A 21,665-nucleotide genomic window follows, 5' to 3' on the forward strand; every position below is an offset into this window, starting at 1 on the left:
AAAGTGATCAATGTGTTGCGATGTTTGACAGGTAGGAGTTGGGGAGCTAGTGTATGTGGCTTTAATACCATCAGTGTTTGATTATGGCAGCATTGCCTATGGGTCAGCTGCTAGATCAAGGCTTAAGAAGCTGGATGTGATTCAGGCGCTGAGAGTCTGCAGTGGAGCTGTTAAGACAACGCCAGTACCTGCGTTACAGGTAGAGATGGGAGAGGTGCCTCTGGGGCTGAGAAGGAAGCAGTTGATGGGAAATGAGTCGATTAGACTTAGAACTGTATAAGTTTATGTGTCGAGATCATTGTTCAGTGATAAGATCTGATTCTGTTAATATTTGACTGCAGTTGATGGAGTTGAGTGTAAAGTTCAGATCAGAGCAGTTATTTGATCACATTCATCACATTTCCTTCAGATAACACTTGAGAAAACTTTGGTCTGTGTTTTGTTCGCTGTTCAGCAGCAGAATCACTTCACAGACGTTCAGCAGCTTCATGACGATCATTTCCTGCTTTCACAAGGTAACAGAACTAAACTCATCTCATCACACATGTGAAAAAGAACTTTGTAACTGAGCTAAAACGTTTTTTTGGACTAGAACGCTGATTAGTTTTAGTCATTTCTATATGTGATAGTTTTAGTCCAATTTTAGTCAAACTCAAAAACGTTTTAATCAGTTTTAGTTTAAAAAAAGAAAGAAGTATAGTCTTTTAACAAATCCATTTAGGTCAATAAGTAATGGAGATTACTGTTGGGCAGAATGAAATTTCCTCCGCCGGTGGTGCGCCGCGACCGACTCTACTAAAAAAAAGGGGCGTCAACAAAATTATTTTGTCATCATTGACAAAAACAACACTGTAACTGAGTGGACGTGATGTTTTTACTGTGAAGCTCATGAATCTCACGTCACTGACTCTTGTTCAGTGACTGAGGTTTTTACACAGAATGAATTGACCCTGTAGTGACACTGAGAGGCTTAAATGTCTGGTGTAATACTGCAAAATTGTCTTATTATGGGATGTGAACATGTCCTGGTTCCTCTGAACGTGAAGAAGGCCCAACCCTTTTGAAGCAGCTCTGCTGACACAGTATAAATGCTGACATCTGCTGGTTGACATGTGATATTACACACTGGAATCAGTGCTCACTGTTGTTTGTAGTGAGGTTTTATCATTAACATGAACAAAGTGGAATCTATCAGATAAGTATGATTTAAACCAGCAGAGGGCAGCACCTGTGATACCAAGCGTCTGCTCCAATCTCTGCAGTAGAATATTATGATCAATGGTGTCAAATGCAGCACTAAGATCTAACAGGACAAGTAAAGAAACTAGACCATTATCTGAGTTACTAACTTTAACTAGTGCTGTTTCTGTGCTATGGTTTAATCTAAAACCTGACTGAAAATCTTCAAACAGGCCATTAATGCGCAAATATTCACATCATTGATTAGCAACTGCCTTTTCTAAGATTTTAGAAACAAAGGGAAGATTAGATATAGGTCGGTAATTAGCTAAAATATCTGGGTCAAGGGTCGCTTTTTTTAGAAGGGGTTTAATAACTGCTACTTTAAACGTTTGGGGCACATATCCAGTTAATAAGGATAGATTAATTTGAGTTAATATAGAGTTGTTAATTAAAGGAAACACATCTTTAAACAGTTTGGTGGGGATAGGATCTAACTGACAGGTTGATGGCTTAGATGATGAAACTAATGATGTTAACTCAGGGAGATCTATAGGGGAGAAACTGTCTAACTGTGCACCTGGTGCTTCTAAAGCTCTTGTGCTAGAAGATGAGTCAGTCCCAATATGAGGGAGGAGATGATCCATTTTTTCTCTAATTGATGTTATTTTATTCACAAAGACGTTGATAAAGTCATCACTGCTCAGTGTTAAAGGAATAGATGGTTCAGTGGAGCTGTGGCTCTGTGTCAGCCTGGCTACAGTGCTGAAAAGAAATCTATGATTATTCTTATTTTCTTCAATTAGAGAAGAATAATAGGCAACTCTAGCTTTGTGTAGGGCTTTTTTGTAAGCTACAAAACCATCTTTCCAGGCTATATGAAGTTCCTCTAGGTTACTGGAACGCCATTTTCTTTCTAATCTACGTAACGTCTGTTTAAGAGCACGAGTATTGGAGTTAAACCATGGTGCTCGTCTCATCTGATTCACCACTTTCTTTTTCAGAGGGGCAACACAATCTAATGTAGTACGCAGTGAGGCTGCTGTACTATCAACAAGGTTATCTATGAGGGCGGGAGTAAAATCACAAAAGGTACCTTCAGATGTACTGACATATGGCACCGAGTTAAATAAAGGTTGCACTGTCTCTTTGAATGTATTAATATTATTATCAGACAGGCACCGGCTGTAGCTGTATTTCTTATTTATGTTATTGTAGTTCATTATTGAACAATTAAATGTGAGTAAATAATGATCAGTAAGGAGAGGGTTTTGAGGAACTATGTTTAAATTATCAATATCAATACCATAAGTTAAAACAAGGTCGAGGGTGTGATTAAGGCAATGAGTTGGTTTATTAACGTGTTGAATAAAACCTATTGATTCCAACAGCGAGTTAAATGCGCAGCTAAGACTATCACGGTCAACATCTACATGGATGTTGAAATCCCCTACAATTATGATTTGATCTGTTTTAAGCACCAACTCAGATAAGAACTCAGAGAACTCTGATAGAAACTCTGAATAAGGTGCAGGTGGACGATAAACTGTGACTATTATAATTGGTTTCTGTGATTTACAACTAGGATGAGATAGATTAAGAATAAGGCTTTCGAACGATGAATATCCTGGTTTGGGCTTGGGATTGATTAATAATCTAGTATTAAAAATGGCTGCTACTCCTCCTCCTCGGCCTGAGCTTCTAGGAATATGGGTATTAGCATGAGTGGGTGGAGTTGACTCATTTAGACTGACGTAATCGTCTTCATGTAACCAAGTTTCAGTTACACAGAATAAATCAATACAATTGTCGGAGATAAGATCATTTATTAAAACAGATTTTGAGGAGAGAGACCTTATATTTAATAGTCCACATTTAAAAGTGGTATTATTTGACTCTATTTTATTGTTGGTATTAATCTTTATTAAGTTAGAATGTCTAACTCCTCTTCTGTTTGTTATTGATTTATTTACTTTATTTACTTTAGTTTTTACTTTAGTAGGTCGAGGGACAGACACAGTCTCTATGGGGTTTTTAATTGGTGACTGCTCGAAAAGAAGCACAGAGAAGCATGAAAGACTGCAACTCTGTGTCCTGGTCTCAGCTCTGGATTGTCATGGGTTTCTAATAAAATGTCCTAAGCTGCTAGATAAGAGAGCTGCTCCATCCAAAGTGGGATGGACGCCGTCTCTCCTCATGAGACCAGGTTTCCCCCAGAAGTTTTGCCAGTTATCTAAAAACCCAATGTTGTTTTCTGGACACCACCAGAAAATGAACATAGTTCCAAAGCCACTTATGAACAGTACCAGTGTCCAGATTTTTACTGGCTGATCCTTTCAGCTCAATACTCTACAGTGTTCAAGGATTCTTTTGTAAACCAGTTTCTACCAAGATTTCTCAAAGAAATGGCAAAATTTCAAATAAATTCCTGAAACTTTACAAATCCCAGTCTTTATTCACTGTTCTATAAAACCTTGGCAGCAAAAACAATCATCAGACGTCTGTGTCCACACAACTGAAGACGGAAGTGAAGACCCGCTGCAGCGTGGAGGACATTTCTGAATCTGTCACTCCATCTTCAAACGACTCCTTAAATCATGGGTGTCAAACTCTGGCCCACGGGCCAAATTTGGCCTGCCGTGTAATTTAATTTGGCCCTTGAGGCAATATCAAATTAACATTAGAGCTGGCCCGCCGGTATTATACAGCGGCACCGCTAATACTACAAATCCCAAAATGATCTGCTGTTGTTTTGGCGCATTGTTTTGTTATTTTATTTTCAAATTTATTAGCATGTGGAAAAAGTTAATGTTGATATTTACCTCAGAAGGCTGCAAATAGAAAAGAGGCATTCAATTTTTGATCTAAATTTTATTTAATATGCCATTGATGTTTTTTCGTTTGTTTTTTTGAAAGTTGATTTTGCACTATTAAGTTATATAAGCGTTGCTTGTTCCATATTCAGTGTTAAAACAAATCAGTGTAGCAAACTGAGCAATAATTAACGTTTCATTCATGCACTTTCTCTTGCTACTTCAAGGCTTGAATGTTTGATTCATTCATTATTGTTATTTTATTTTCAAATGTATTATTAGCCTGTGGAAAAGGTTTATTTTGATATTTACCACTCTGTATTTGAGTTTGACACCCCTGCCTTAAATCCTAAATCGCCTTAACATTCCAGTGCCACCTTTGTATCGGGTGTTAGTGTAACACCTGAATAGTAATTATAGTCTATTTTACAGATTCTGTTACAAAAGACTGTTATTTAACTATGTTTTACGCTGCCAGCAGGGGGCAGAGTCAGAAAAAGATGACTGTCAGCCAGGTAGTGGAGGAGAGTTGTTTGGTTTTGCTGGTCTGTTGTTGATCAGAGCGTGCTCGGGTTTTGGTTCTGTTGTGCTAACTGAGGGATGCGTCGATCGAGCAAAAACCTCCTTTAACCACAAACACAAATGTTATAGTATAGTATCACGCAGGCTTCCTGTGATGACTCCGCCCACTTTGAGGAGGCACTATGACAGTGGTTCCCAAAATTTTTATGTTGGGACCCCCTTTGGAGGGGAAAATATGAAATGTGCAATTATAACTATAATAGCGTCATTTTTTAAACAATAAATACATTTGGATAACAAAGAATATTTTACAAATATCAATCATTTGCTGTGCAATTAATTTTTTTGTTTCAACAATACAAATGCTGTCATTGTTCTGTTCGGCTGACGTTGGCTTGTTGTTAGATGCACAGTTTTCTTTTTGTCCCTCAGAAACTTCTCTATTATCCAAACCTTGTCACCAGTGTAGGTTTTGTTGTGGTACGTCACTTAAATGAGTCCAGCTTACAGCGAGACCAAAAGTTCCGCCTGCTAAACTTTAGTTAGGACTTAAGAACTCGCTCCCCCCTGGAGAGTCTCCACGCCCCCCCAGGGGGGCCCGCCCCCCAGTTTGAAAAAGGCTGCACTGTGAAGTCATGGAAAACAACATGGCTGATACTAAACTGAGTCGAGTCGATTAGAGTTAGAACTGTATAAGTTTATGTGTCGAGATCATTGTTCAGTGATAAGATCTGATTCTGTTAATATTTGACTGCAGTTGATGGAGTTGAGTGTAAAGTTCAGATCAGAGCAGTTATTTGATCACATTCATCATATTTCCTTCAGATAACACTTTAGAAAACTTTGGTCTGTGTTTTGTTCGCTGTTCAGCAGCAGAATCACTTCACAGACGTTCAGCAAAGTCCAGATGTTTAACATACATATGTATCTATCTATTGGGCAGCTTCTTACCTGACCACCAGAGGGCGGGCTCTTCTGTTAAACCAGTGGACTCACCTGCAGTGAAGGGCTGTAAAGTGTGATGCAAACAGCGTCTTGAGTGAGTTGTGAGTCGGAGCTGTGACGTTCACGAACGAGTCAAATCTTTTTAACGGCTCTTTGAAATGAACCAGTAACTGAGTGACTGACACTCCATTATTAGCATAAACCAATGGGCTGTGCCGATTGTTCAGTCAGCCAATGAGGGTCATGTCGGCCAATTCTGTGGTTAAATAAAGTCTTCTTGCTGACCGGCCCACATTAGGTCAATGTGGTCCACCCATGTTAGCAGAACTTGTAATGAGCGAGTTTTATTCTCCCAGCAGGTGGCGCTCTGCTATGAATCAGATCAAGGCCAGTGAAGAGGAAGCTCCGCCCTCTAAAACCACTCTGTGTGAGGAACATGAGGGTCAGAGGTGAGATGAGGATCTCATGGATCATGTGACTCGTCTCCATGTCACAGCTCAGTGTTTTATTTACCTATCATGTGTTTGTAGGAGGATCCATCAACAGAGACCAGACTCTCCCAGACCTGGACCTGGACCCAGCTGTGTGTCCATGAAGAGTGACCGGTCCATGTATGAACCTTTGAACTTCAAACAAGAACAGAGGTCAGATGATGGAGGGTGGAGGTCTTCACAGGTCAACAACTCAAATGATCCACCATGTAGCACCAGAGACACCTAATATTTGAGAATTCAGACCCACACCCATGCAGACCCAAGACATTCTGGACCCAAGTCCCAAACAGACCCGTCCCCATTTAATCTCAGATCTGGACCCATGAAAAAATAAGAAGTGTTGAATAATTGTGGAACAGTCCTGGCTCACATGCTTGGGTTTGGGTAAAGTGATCTGACTGAAGATGTGGAAGTCTTAAATGTGTTAATCAGTGTAGTGTTTGACACCATCTGGGTCACACTCAACCATTTCTGACACAAACCTGTTTTCCTTGTGTCTCCTGATACTGTAGATCATTAATTAATTTATTTATATATTTCGGTCATGTCAGTTAGATCACTCATCACACAATACACATAACCGAAAGGGAAAGGGGGAGAAGCAAAAGCTTATCTAGTCCCGCCCCCAATATCCACAGAATACATATTTTCATCATACAACACATAAATATTCTTTTTCTTAGGACATTTTGACAAACATGTTTCAGCATCAGGTAGCACTCAGAGATGTAGTAGTCTAGCTCTAGACAGTCAATCAGACTCCCATCCGTCCCCATTGTAGCCAGCCATGAAGGTCCCATCTGGGCAACTAGGTTCACTAGAACCTGCACTTCTTGTTGAGAACACTTTGTCGATCACATTCAGTGACGAGCTTAGCAGTTCCATCTTGGATCAATTGATTCTCCATTGTGACTCGGTTCACAGGGGCAGCTAAGTACTTCTCATGTGTTGACATTTGTGTTTCCGAATGTCAGCTGTTGTTTGGGTACATTCACTTCTTGTTTTTGTTTGGTTACATTTGCTTCCACTGCCGTTCCCACACGGTGTCTACAGATTTCTGTCCCTGACGTTTGTCATACTTTCTTCCTGGGTCATTCAGTATTGTTTAATAGTCATCTCTACATACTTCTTTTTAAATACACTCAGTTTTGCTGATTTTTTCATCTCCTCGTCCAGATTATTCCACTGTCTGACCCCCGTGACTGATATGGTAAAGGATTTTAATGTAGTTCTTACCCTTCTCTGCCTGAACATCATGTTCCCTCTTAGATTGTGTCCCTCCCCTCTGGTCAGGAATAATGTCTGTAGATTGTGAGGGAGGTTTTTGTTGGCAGCCCTGTAAATCATCTGTACTGTGTGGTATTTTATTAAGTCATATAATTTGAGTATTTTTGATTTGATAAATAGTTGATTTGTATGTTCTCTGTAACTGGCATATTGTAGAATTCTCAAGGCTCTTTTTTGGAGTATAAACAGGGGATAAGTAGTGGTTTTGTAAGTGTGTCCCCAGACCTCTGCACAGTATTGCAGGTGTGGAGAGACTAGTGCACAGTACAACAAGTATAGTGCCTTCTGGTTTAATAGTTTTTGTGCCCTCCAAAGTATGGACACACTCCTGGCCAGCTTACCTTTTAAGTGTCTGGTGTTATCGTATCGATATCGAGATATGAACATTCAAGATATTCATATCGAAAAAGCAACGATATAAACAATATAGATTTTCCCCCGCGCTCGCCCTGCATGTACAGCTCTGGCGGTCACAGTAAATTTCATTTTTACGATCGCACTTGAATGCACCACTGCGGCCAGCCAACCACAAACCTTATTTCATGCTTGCTGTGGATCGACAGCTGAAGCCAACCAATGACAAACATAGGAGGGCGGGAGGGAGACGGAGACTGAGACGCGCGCACACACACACACACACGGCGGGAAAGAAAAGTGACATGAGCGCGGAAGATAATGCGGCCGGTGGCGATTTTGTGCTTAAACATAAATTATCCTCCATTATTTGGAGGTATTTTGGATTTAAAAAGGATGATGTCAACCCGAGCGAGGTGTTGTGCAGGTCGTGCTTGGCGAAAATTGCGACGAAGCGAGGTAGCACAACAAACATGTTTCACCACCTGAAACAACACCATGAGTGTATTACAATGAGAGAAACACCGGGGACTTCTCAGTCATCCCAAAAGAAGTGTTAAGTGATGATGCGTTCACTAGCGTTACACCGTATGAGTCGACGTCCACCAGACATAAAGGCGTTACAGACGCTATAACAGGCCACATTGCAAAAGACATGGTACCTGTGTACACAGTCTCACAGTGAGTTCTCATCAATAAAACTGCACTTTCCATGTGGAAAGTTTCCACAGTCTTTTGTATTATGATGTTTTTATTTTGATGTCCATTAACTTGTATGTTAATACTAGTCTTACGGCCTTTTTCCCCATACAGCATATATTTAGTTTTCTCTAAATTTAGTGATAGTTTATTTATATTAAACCACACATGCAGCTTGGCCATTTCATTATTGACTGTTTCCACTGATTGGTTCAAGTCATCCCCCGAACAGAAAATATTAGTGTCATCTGCGAATAGTATTAATTTCAGAATATTGGATACCTTGCATATGTCATTAATGTATAGTATAAACAGTTTTGGACCCAGCAGTGACCCCTGTGGGACTCCACAAACTATGTCCAAGCAAGTCAATGTGTGTTATCGCCCATCTTAACATATTGAGATCCGTTGTGAAGATAACTCTTGACCCATTCCAGTGCTATGCCTCTAATACCATATCTCTCCAGTTTAGCTATCAAAATATCATAATTGATGGTGTCAAATGCTTTTTTCAGGTCTATGAATATTCCTATTGAATGTCATTTCTGGTCAACAGCATCAGTGATGGTTTCCACAGACTCAGTTAAAGCTCGCGCCGTCAAGTGGTTTCTTCTGAATCCATATTGGCTGTCGTATAGCAGGTTGTGTTAATGAAGTTGTCTAGCCTATCGTTAAATAGTTTCTCCAGAATTTTTGACAGTTGTGGTAGTATTGAGACTGGTCTGTAGTTAGTACATTTCTGTATGTCCCCTTTCTTGAACAATGGCACTACTTTCGCCACTTTAATTTTGGTGGGAAATGTTCCTGTTTGAAATGACAGGTTGCAGATGTGTGTTAGAGGTGAAACGATTTTAACTATTACTTTCTTAATTAGCTTCATGTCGAGGTCATCAACATCTGTGGATGTTCTTGCTACGCATTTGTTGACCAGGTGTCTAATCTCTCTGTCCTTCACTGGGGTGAGAAACATTGTGCTGGGGTTTGTGTCTCTGTCCTTATCAAAGTGGTCCCAGTGAAGGAGTGAGTCAGGAATGTCCTTTGCCAGATTCGGCCCCACATTGACAAAGAATTCATTAAATCTTTCTACTATGATTTCCTTGTTATCTTCCTTTGTGTTATTGTCCAACCTTAATGAGATCAGTCACAGCAGATGTTGTATTTACATGTCATGTTGTGTGTTTGTAGGAGGATCCATCAACAGGGACCAGACTCTGCCGGACCTGGACCTGGACCCAGCTGTGTGTCCATGAAGAGTGACTTGTCTATAGATCGTCTTATTAGCTTCAAGGATGGACAAAAACATGGTGAACTGATGTAAGGATTTCACACATAGTAACACACACTTACATGATCCTCCACCAGGGGGAGCCTGTCTAGTCCAAAACATGTTGAATCCAGAAAAACACTCTTCTTCTCTTTGGTGGACCAATGTTGTTTTTCTGTCTCCACTAAACGTCTTCAGCCTGTCCTCGTCTCTGAATACGTTTCCAGCAGTAAATCTAGTCAGAGTCCGTGATTGGTCAGGGACTCATGGACAAGCCTCTCTGATTGTGTCTTTGAGACTTCACACATAACAAACACTAGAGACTGTCCTTCAGGGACTTTTGTCTCCAACCTGTCAAACTCATGTCATGTGAACTTGGCTGAAGAAGAATCGTAGGTGCAGCACATTGAAAACCTGGTAGAAACAAATGATTGTTTAGTAAATGACACTGAATCTTTTCTCCTCAGAGTTGATCAGCAGAGGACAGAGGTTCTCAGTGGTCAGTCTGTCCAGCAGCATGGAGCAGACCTGGACTCCATATTTAAGGTGTGTAAATGTACAAACATGACACTACTGTTAATACTGAAGCAGAGTCCTGGGGCCTCATGTATAAACCGTGCGTACGCACAAAAAGACGGCGTACGCTTGCTTTCACGCACAGACGGCATGTATAAAAATGTACTTGGCGTGGAAGTTGCGCATCGCAGCGCAAACTCTCGAGCTGCCGTGAGAATTTGCCGAGAGCTCCGCAAACTCTTGTCAGGTGGAGACGCTGCAATATTAAGCTCTGAAACTTATCACAGTGTTTGAAAATAATATTATTAATGTGTCTACAGTGACAAACATGAATTTTCTGTGACAAACAATACTGATACACCACGTACGTTTGAACATATGTGGATAACATCAGAGAGGACACTGAAGACGAAACTGATCCTGTGAGCACACACACACACACTACAGACCTGTGTGTGTGTGTGTGTGTGTGTGAGAGAGAGGGAGACTCACTTATTTACTTTGAGCAAATTACTGAAATTAGTTTTCCACAGATGAATATTTTCTTTATGTAACACAGTGATGTAAACACAGCTGCTGACATGAACACATGAACACATGAACACACGTCAGTCTATAATGTTTTAAACACAAAATAAAGTTACAGACTCATTTGTTGTAAGAAAACGGGACTTGAACGTTGAGTAGAACATTTTCTTTATCCCATTTTAATCCACACGATAACGAAATAACTACGAAAAAGTTATTCCGCCACCGCTGAGCCTTTCATCGGAAGAGAAAGGCGCAGCATCCACAACACAATCAGTGACAGTAATGAATGGTTACATGGAGTAACTCCGTGAACTCTGTCTGCTTATTTTGTGCGTAATGTGTGTAGATGATGATGTGTGACACTTATAGATTGTTGAAATAATCTGTAAATTCAGCTCACATGGATCAGTCATGTCTAAACATACATGTTCCACCAGAAAAAAACATGCACAGGATCAACTATCAATGCACAGCCAGTTTTTTAAGCATCAATATTAATATGAGAGCAGTCGTTGTGACCCTGACATTTAGTTCCTTTGTGTTTATCACTAATTCCAAAAGAAACGACCAAAATAATCTATTTTTACAGATTTATACATCATAAATTGACGAGTTGATCGTGCACTTTCCTTCTTTTTCTTTTATTTCCCTCTTTCTTTGCTGCCACAGTTGTCCTTTTTCTTCAGGACAAAGGCGTTTTAGAGTCATTTGTATATTCATTTGAGGGTGGGCGTGGTGTGTTCCTCATTCATCTCCGCTCAGTTTCACGTTTGATGGGATGTATAAAGAAAAGGTGCGCAGGACTTGGCGTATGCACAGTTTTATTAATCTGAGATTTTCTTTGCGTACGTACTTTATACATTTTGTGCGTACGTCGTCTTTTAGTATGAAAGCTGCGCACTCTTTTATACATGAGGCTCCTGGTCCTGACAGTCTGGATGCTGCTCTGTGGACCTGCAGGACTTCACTCTGTCACTGATCATCTGAGGTTAAACTTCACATGTTCTGTTCCAGCTGCTGGAGGAGAACATCATCTGCTTTGTGAAGAACGAGCTGAAGAAGATCCACAAGGTTCTGGATACAGATCACACAGAAGTCTCAGAGAGTCAGAGGGAGGATGAGGAGCAGAGGAGCAGCAGAGAGGCCTTTCTGAAGATCACAGAGGACTTCTTAAAGAGGATGAAGCAGGAGAAGCTAGCTGACAGTAAGAGGACTTTTAATGTGAAAGGAAGAATATCTTATTTTCTCAATGATCCACTCACTGATTTATTTTCTTGTGTTCTGTCAGAAATCAGACCTTCAGCTTGGCGACGTGAACTCAGATCAAACCTGAAGAAGAAGTTTCAGTGTTTGTTTGAGGGCGTGGCTAAAGCAGGAAACACCACCCTTCTGAATGAGATCTTCACAGAGCTCTACATCACAGAGGGAGGGACTGGAGAGGTCAATGAAGAACATGAGGTCAGACAGATTGAAAGAGCTTCCTGGAAACCAGACAGACCAGAAACATCCATCAGACAAGAAGACATCTTTAAAGCCTCAGCTGGAAGAGACAGACCAATCAGAAGAGTGATGACAAAGGGCGTGGCTGGCATTGGGAAAACAGTGTTAACACAGAAGTTCACTCTGGACTGGGCTGAAGACAAAAGCAACCAGGACGTACAGCTCATGTTTCCCTTCACCTTCAGAGAGCTGAATGTGCTGAAAGAGAAGAAGTTCAGTTTGGTGGAACTCATCCATCACTTCTTCACTGAAACCAAAGAAGCAGGAATCTGCAGGTTTGAAGACTTTAAGGTGGTCTTCATCTTTGATGGTCTGGACGAGTGTCGACTTCCTCTGGACTTCCACAACACTGAGATCCTGACTGACGTCACAGCGTCCACCTCAGTGGACGTGCTGCTGACAAACCTCATCAGGGGGAAACTGCTTCCCTCTGCTCGCCTCTGGACAACCACACGACCTGCAGCAGCCAATCAGATCCCTCCTGACTGTGTGGACATGGTGACAGAGGTCAGAGGGTTCAAGGACCCACAGAAGGAGGACTACTTCAGGAAGAGGTTCAGAGATGAGGAGAAGGCCAGGAGGATCATCTCCCACATCCAGACATCACGAAGCCTCCACATCATGTGCCACATCCCAGTCTTCTGCTGGATCACCGCAACAGTTCTGGAGAACATGCTGAAAACCAGAGATGGAGGAGAACTGCCCAAGACCCTGACTGAGATGTACATCCACTTCCTAGTGGTTCAGTCCAAAGTGAAGAGGGTCAAATATGATGGAGGAGCTGAGATGGATCCACACTGGAGTCCAGAGAACAAGAAGATGATTGAGTCTCTGGGGAAACTGGCTTTTGAGCAGCTGCAGAAAGGAAACCTGATCTTCTATGAATCAGACCTGACAGAGTGTGGCATCGATATCACAGCAGCTTCAGTTTACTCAGGAGTCTTCACTCAGATCTTTAAAGAGGAGAGAGGCCTGTACCAGGACAAGGTCTTCTGCTTTGTCCATCTGAGTGTTCAGGAGTTTCTAGCTGCTCTTCATGTTCATCTGACCTTCATCACCTCTGGAACAAATCTGTTGTCAGAAGAACCAACAACGAGCCAGTGGTCCATACAAACAAACAAACCTGAACTGAATCATCTGCACCAGAGTGCTGTGGACGAGGCCTTACTGAGTCCAAATGGACACCTGGACTTGTCCCTCCGCTTCCTCCTGGGTCTTTCACTGGCGACCAATCAGAAGCTCTTAAGAGGTCTACTGACACAAACAGGAAGTGGTTCACAGACCAATCAGAAAACAGTTGAGTACATCAAGAAGAAGATCAGTGAGAATCTGTCAGCAGAGAGAAGCATCAACCTGTTCCACTGTCTGAATGAACTGAACCATCGTTCTCTTGTGGAGGAGATCCAAGAGTCCCTCACATCAGGACGCCTGTCCAGAAAGACACTGTCTCCTGCTCAGTGGTCAGCTCTGGTCTTCATCTTACTGTCATCAGGAAAAGATCTGGAAGAGTTTGACCTGAAGAAATACTCTGCTTCAGAGGAGGCTCTTCTGAAGCTGCTGCCGGTGGTCAAAGCCTCCAACAAAGCTCTGTACGTGGATCAGTATATAAATATTAATAAGACATATTCTAAAGAGCACAAGACAAACATGTTTAACCTTTTGTTCATCACTATTTTCTACCTCAGACTGAGTGGCTGTAACCTCTCAGAGAGAAGCTGTGAAGCTCTGTCCTCAGTCCTCAGCTCTGTGTCCTCTTGTCTGAGACACGTGGACCTGAGTAACAACGACCTGCAGGATCCAGGAGTGAAGCTGCTGTGTGATGGACTGAAGAGTCCTCACTGTTCTCTGGAGACTCTCAGGTTGGTGCTCAGCTGATTTATATGGACAATTCTACTCTGATAATTTATATTTCATTGACATTCAGAAACAGACATTCACATCCGGCAAAACAAACATGCATACATCTCACATCTGTTGTCTGCTCTAAATGCCTAGACAAAATAAAAACAATGAAAAAAGGAAAAACACACATTAGCAACTATGTACAAGTTAGGGAGTGATCCTTTTCGTAGTACAGTCATTGGTTTATAAAAATAAAATCAGGTCTATGGAGTGTGACATATTTGACCCAGTTCCCCCAGTATGAAGCAAATTTCTCCAATTGATGGTTAACAAATGCAGTTATCCTCTCCATTTTATAGATGTCCATTGTAATGTCCATCCATAAATTTAAAGTTGGGCTTTCCTTTTTGCAGGCCACCAGCAAGATATTTAGTTGATGTTTATCCCCTTTCAGCCATTCCTCAGGTATGTGTCCAAAAAGCATAGCCTTACTCTCGAGGGGTATTTCGCAGGTAAAGATCTCCTGTAGAGCCTTATGTATCCCTCTCCAGCCCTTAATGACAGGATAGTTCCAGAGAACATGGTAGTGGTCAGCATTTTGATTTCCACAGTTCCTCCAGCAGACAGGGGAATTATCATCATAGTGAGACTTCTGAGAAGGTGTAATAAAGTACCTAATCAAGCTTTTCCATCCAAATTCCCTCCACTTCTGTGAGCTGGTACATCTCCATTGATACCTCCAAATTGTTGTCCATTCTTCCTCAGATATATTTATCCCTCCTTCCTTCTCCCATTTTATTTGAATATATGAAGTAGAGTGAGATTTCAAATTAGACAGACCCTTATATAAGCCTGACACAGTTTTATTAATAGCTTTAATGATTGAATTAGACATGTGTTTATCTTTGTTAGATTTTTCATCTTTGTATTGACATAATGCCGTAACTGCAGGTATCTATAAAAGTCTTGTTTTTCTAAAACATGTGTCCTTTTAAGCGTTTCAAAACTGAGTAACTTTCCATCTTTCATTACCCTACATAAGGCTGTTATACCGTTAGCTATCCAGTCCTTAAATCTAGAATCCAATTTATTAGGTCTAAAATCCGAATCATAAGCACACCATTTAAGAGCCAAAATATCATTTTCAAGTTTATGTTCTTTTATAATAATTTTCCATACTTTATGGGTCCACGCCACCCATGGATTATCAATGTTATTTATGTGGGTTTGCAAGTTATTATCAGCTAAAATTGCCTGTATGGGGATGGAGGGCGCTGCAAAATAAAAAATATCTAAAATATCCTCATCCTCCCTTTTGTTTAACCAGCTGTAAGGTTTTGAGGCGAACTGCTATATACCTGGATAGCAGTTTGTCCCACTTGTTAAATTGGTTTTGGTTAATCTCTATTGGCAATGTTTGAAATAAATATAAAAGTCTTGGCAATATAATCATTTTAATAGAGTCAATTCTTGAACTAAGGCTAAAGAAGGGAATTAAGTTCCATCTTGCTATATCATCCTTTATTTTTCTATGTATGGGTGAATAGTTATATTCCGATAATTTTGTAAGATCTTTTGGTAGGTTGATGCCTAAGTATTTAAAGGACTCTGTTTGCCATGTCAAGGGGTAGCTACTTTTGATTTCTCTTGGTGGGCATATTGTTCAAATGCTTGCATCAATTTAGGCAGAGAGTGAGTTGGTTGCGCAAGGTATATCAAAATATCATCTGCATAACAGGCCAATTTATATTCCGTCCCTTTAATAATGATTCCCTTAATATCTTCTTTTTGTCTGATGTACTGAGCTAGTGGTTCCAAATATAATGCGAAGAGCAGTGGTGACCATGCACAGCCCTGTCTGGTGCCCCTTTCTAGGGTAAAACTATTTGACAAATATCCATTGACCTTGACCCTGGCGGTAGGTTTGTCATATAGTGCCTGTATGGTTTTAATAATTGTATCGTGGAAGCCAATTCTATGCAACACTCTGTAGAGAAAAATCCAGTTAACCGAATCAAAGGCCTTTTCAGCATCTACGCTCATCACAATTGCTTCAGTTTGATTTCTTTGTATATGATCCATAATATGTAGTGTCTTTGGTATATTGTCTTGTGTTTAGCGTTGGTGTATGAAACCTGTCTAATCATTATGTATCAGTGTCGGCAGGAATTCTTCTAATCGTTTGGCCATAGCAGAAGTAAATCATTTATAGTCCACATTAACAACAGAGATTGGCCTAAAAGAGCCACACTCCACTTTATCCTTGCCTTCTTTTGGTATGGCTGAAATGATTGCCTCCTTCCAGCTGGGTGGCGTTTGCACATTTTTTAAAGCCCAATTCAGAGTAGGAAGTAAAACAGGTATTAGTTCTTTTTTAAATTCCTTGTACCACTCTGCCGTGTAGCCATCAGATCCTGGTGATTTGCTTAATTTAAGTCTACCAATTGCAACTTTTAATTCTTCTTCAGTTATATCTGCAGTCATCATTTTATTTTGATTTTCATCGAGAGTGGGTAAATCTAGGGAATTCAGGAAGCTGTCAATTTGGGCCACACTCCCACCTGGGACTTCAGAATATAAGGTTTTGTAAAACACTTCAAAAGCTTCCTGAATTTCATTTAGTTTATTTTTTATCGCTTTTGTCCTTGGATCCCTAATTTTATGAATTGTATTTTCGGCTATCCTTTTTTTCAATTTCCATGCCAATACTTTCATAGATTTGGAGCCACTTTCGTAGTGTTTCTGTTTCAGAAACATTAAATCTTTCTCGATTTCTTGTGTAGCCAAATTATTAATTTCATTCCTCGTGTGTCTAATTTCTCTCAATGTATTCTGTGCCAAATCTAATTTCTGTTTTCCTTCTAGCACTTTTAGCTTGTTTTTGAAATCCTCTCACTTTTTATTCCTATTTTTTTTCTTAAATGACGATATTGCTATAATTTTCCCTCTCAGAACAGCCTTCAGAGTATCCCATAACATGGGAGGTGAAACCTCTCCAGTATCATTGAATTCTAAGAAGAGACACATTTCTGATTTAATTTGTGCCTTAAAAGACAGATCATTCAACAGACTGGAATTCAATTGTAATTGGATTCCCATCTATCTTACCCCTTACTTAAAATAAACGTGCCCTCTTTATCACCCATTTCGAATACTTTTTCAAAATGTAGCTTGTTTGAAATGAGAATAGCAACTCCTCTTCTATGCCCTGATTTGTATGAAGAAAAAAACAGATTTGTAAAGCCCCTTTTCTTTAGCTTTATATGCTCCTTGTCTGTCAAATGGGTCTCTTGTAAATAAACCACATGGGCTTGTTCTGTTCTCACTTTAGATAGGATTTTACTACGTTTAACTGGATTCAACAGCCTATTGACATTAAACGAAATGAATTTTCATTTGTCACTAGCCATACTTATTTACTTGTAAGTGTACCAACAAACTTAACAAGATGAAAACTGAAAGATCTGCTCCCTGAACAAATAACAACACCAAACATAAGCAAGAAATAGAAAAAAGGACAAACAAAAAGAGTGATCCCAAGGCCGGGGTCTCTAAGAAAAGACCCTGGCCTGAGCTAGATAAAATATCTAGCTGTGAGGGAAAGCCTCTCCCACCTGTGGGCTGAGGGCCCCCACCATGGCGCTCTAAAAAAGAAAAGAAAAGGTCTCTGTTCATTCCACAGAAAATGTGTCCTTATACAGCAACCCTCGCCTGTATGTGGGTCAATGACATATAAGGTTTTTTAACAGGTCAATTTAAAAATATGATAAATATGAATTTCTATTGCAATTGGTCAAAGCTTTACAATGTCATGTGTACATGCATACATGTTAAAATCTTGAATTACGATATTTTGGTGGTTTTTCACGTAAATTAATTGGTCGTTACCCTCCAAAATGTCATGTGGTGCGACCATCAATCATCTTAAAAATGTATTTATTTAATCAACATATTTACCCTTTTTTCACAAGTTCTTAGTAAAATGATGTGTCTAGAAACTAATTATTTGGATTTCTGTTGAATTGTCATACATACTGATATAATCCTCATTCCTCTAAAGTCATGGTCACCGTTTTGCATGTAGTTTGCATGCTAATTTTTCCTGTAAAATGCATAAAAATAATGAAAATGTAAACAAAATCCCACTAACTTCATCTTACCCCATCAGTGAATAAGTTTCTGCCACAGAAAGAAGGTATCACTTTTTTTATTTTGCTACAGTTATTGCTATTAATGGTCGCGCCACATGATGGGTGGTCGCACCACATGATGAAACCAGCTTAAATCTCTTACAAATCAATAGAATAAGAGACAATCATTTGTTTAAAACAGATTTTATTAATTTAAATATTGAAGAAACCAGCTTAAATCTCTTACAAATCAATAGACATAACTTGAGACAATTCATTTGTTTAAAACAGATTTTATTAATTTAAATATTGAAGACAAACATCTCTTTTCAACACTTTTCATTTAATTTCATTTTGGTTAACACATTAACTTTCATTGCCATTCTTTTACAAATACTGTGTTGAAGTGAATTTTTGTAAACATTTCACAAATCAGTAAGGAACAAGATGAACTCAGACACATCAAACTTGAAGACATCTAACTATTCATACCATCATCCTCATTCTTATATGAATGTTGGAGATATGGTTTAGGTATTTCCTTAACCCCAGGAACTTTTAAACTTGTTCCAGTCTTGGCTTCTCAATTTAGAACAGCGAGAAGTTGTTGGCTCAGGTTCAGAGATGACTGCTATGACATCTTTCTTATAGTAGAATATGGCATCTGGAGCTTTTATTCACGTGAATAAGTTCTTACTCCCTGACTGTAAAACCTTCCAGCAGGCAAAACTGTAACTCTTTTTATCTATTTATTGTTATAGTTGGTATCAAAGCACTGTTGTCATCAAAATGCATCATCAAAGCTCTTTTGTTATATGTTAACCTTCGTATGTGTCTTTGTAAAACTACTGATCAACAGGATCTGTACGCATAGCATTGACCCTGATATCTTCTCCCACAACCTCAAGAACTTGGCCTACATATGGAAGTTCATCGTATGTTACAATCACAAAACATAAACCCTGATCACTTTCCCCCTTCTGTGACTGTGAGGTTGAGGCCTCCTCCATGTTGGATGTGGTGTTCCGCATGTCAACTTTTACAGGCTGGTAACATGAGCATATTTTCATTTTGGCTTGTTTGCAAAAGCACGATACCTCCCTACATAAGGAATCTTTCCCTGCTGCTTTCTTCTCTGGTAGCTGAAACAAATTTAGTATTGTGTCAAGCTACAGTGTATACAGTTTGGCTTTTTTCAGATACAGCAGACTGACATTTCAATTAAAATGTGTATTATATTTTAAATCCCCTCCACACAATATAACTTCATGTAATTCAAGTTGCTTTTTAATACAAAGTTTTTTTTAGCTTTTACATAAACCTTACTGTTCTCCTTGCAAGGTACCCAGGGTCAGAGTTCACACGCTGCCTGTGGCGCACGGTCTTCACTGCTTGAGAGCGGCATCTAATGAAATGGATTTTTTTTTTTAAACTTTAGAAAGACATAATGGCAACATGACATGTTACAAATATTTGTTCTTTATTTTTTTGTGCCAATGTTATCAATAAGGATTTAACATAAAGCATTGCTTCTGAATTGTATGAAAAATTAAGAAAAAGCACAATTTTATCTTTTAAATATTATAACAATTTACTACCTTTTAAATATATAAACCATCAAAATGATATTAAAACACAAAACTTCCTTTAAAATAAGTCTACAACTCATTGAAAGCTAGCTGCAATGGTCGCACCACAAGATATTTGGTCGCACCACATGATATTTGGTCGCACCACAAGATATTTGGTCAACATGATATTTGAGTACCACAAGATATTTGGCACCACATGATATTTGGTATACCACAAGATATTTAATGCATCACCGCGCGAATTTGATCGCATGATATTTAATTGCGCACGCGTGATGCGATATTTAGTTTAGCATAGTTGGTTTTGATACACCACAAGATACACCACATGATGTTGGTCGCACCACAAGATATTTAGCACCACATCACCACATATTTGGCACCACAAGATATTTGATACCATGCACATGATATTTAATGTATCCCACACACCACATGATATTTGGTCGCACCACAATATTTAATATTTGCGATTCACAATGATATTATTTGGTAAGATATTTGGTCACCACATGATATTTGGTATTTCCCACAAGATATTGTCGCACCACATGATATTTGGTCGCACCACATGATGTTTAAGCACCACAAGATATTTTGCGCACCACATGATATTTGTGCACCACATGATATTTGTTTTCACCACAAGATATTTATGCACCACAAGATATTTGCACCACAAGATGTTGGTCACACCACATGATATTTGGTCACCACATGATGCACCACAAGATATTTGGTGACCATGATATTTGGTCGCACCACAAGATATTTGGTTAGCACCACATGATATTTGGTGCACCACAAGATATTTAGTGATGATGATTGGATATTTTGGTCGCACCACATGATATTTTCATATTCAATCAACATTTACAGGCATAGCATTGGACACCTAAACAAAAGTTGGTATCAAATTATGAATTTGTAAAAATAAATCAATATTTATTGTGTTTTTGAGATCATACCACATGACATCCATATTTGAAAACTATCTACCAGCCATTTTAAAAGCAGTTATTTTAAAAGATGAGAGAGAGTTACAAACCTGCTAACTGATTCTGTGGGTCCTCTGCAAAGTTGTTTGGGATGTAACTTCCTGTCTTGGGGTGGCTTTGAAAATGAAAGTTCCAAAATGGTGGTTTCTTCATGGTCGCACCACATGATATTTCATAAAATGGACATACTCGGACAAAGTTTACTTAATAAACGTAAATAAGAGGGAAATGTCATTACAAGATCACTGTCATTTCACATGAGGTTACAAAACACTTTAGAATTTATGCCACATAGGGCAGAAAATACATTTGAATAGATTAAGATTCATTTTAAATAAATGTCCAAAACTGGATTCATGACTGGACGGTCACACCACATGATATTTTTACACTTTCCGTAGCAATACAAATGAAATGCCTAATGATTTTTGAATATATTTTTCTCGAATATATTTTCAACAAGAAAAAATGCAGTTGGACAGTATAATTAGCCGTCATGTCATTGACCCATAAATATTCTCATCATGTGGTGAATATAGCACGTTCTGTTTAGCTTTCCAACTCTTCAAAAATCAGTCAAAGCTTATACTTCTTCTGGAGAGGATGGGGACGGCCTTCTGAAAGCTCGCAGTTTCTCCTTGATACCCTTCTCTCGCTCCTCACCTGTCCCTGATTATTTTTTTAATTACATATGTGAATAGATTTTCTTGAACTCCTCCTCAGAATGAGTGGCTGTAACCTCTCAGAGAGAAGCTGTGAAGCTCTGTCCTCAGTCCTCAGCTCTGTGTCCTCTCGTCTGAGACACGTGGACCTGAGTAACAACGACCTGCAGGATCCAGGAGTGAAGCTGCTGTGTGATGGACTGAAGAGTCCTCACTGTTCTCTGGAGACTCTCAGGTCAGAACTCTGACTCAGACTCTTTGCTTCTTTAGGTTCTTGTTGATGAAGATGTTTTTTCTGAATCACTGAGTTCATCATATCTTCTTAACTCCAGTCTGT

At 39.5% G+C, this 21,665-nt stretch overlaps 1 protein-coding gene across 1 annotated transcript; it reads left to right on the top strand.

The window, feature by feature from the left end:
• Nucleotides 1-311: 311 nt before the first annotated feature.
• LOC122784343 (NLR family CARD domain-containing protein 3-like) lies at nt 312-21,456 on the top strand (the record flags this gene model as incomplete). Its single annotated transcript, XM_044049581.1, has 9 exons — nt 312-515; nt 5,458-5,553; nt 5,819-5,908; nt 5,990-6,103; nt 9,479-9,607; nt 10,025-10,103; nt 11,619-13,693; nt 13,790-13,963; nt 21,390-21,456. Coding segments are annotated over exons 3-9 (2,715 nt in total), but the record flags the coding sequence as incomplete, so codon positions are not given.
• Nucleotides 21,457-21,665: the final 209 nt, after the last annotated feature.

Source organism: Solea senegalensis, linkage group LG17 (assembly GCF_019176455.1).
Source record: "Solea senegalensis isolate Sse05_10M linkage group LG17, IFAPA_SoseM_1, whole genome shotgun sequence".
In the NCBI taxonomy this organism is placed as follows: Eukaryota; Metazoa; Chordata; class Actinopteri; order Pleuronectiformes; family Soleidae; genus Solea; species Solea senegalensis.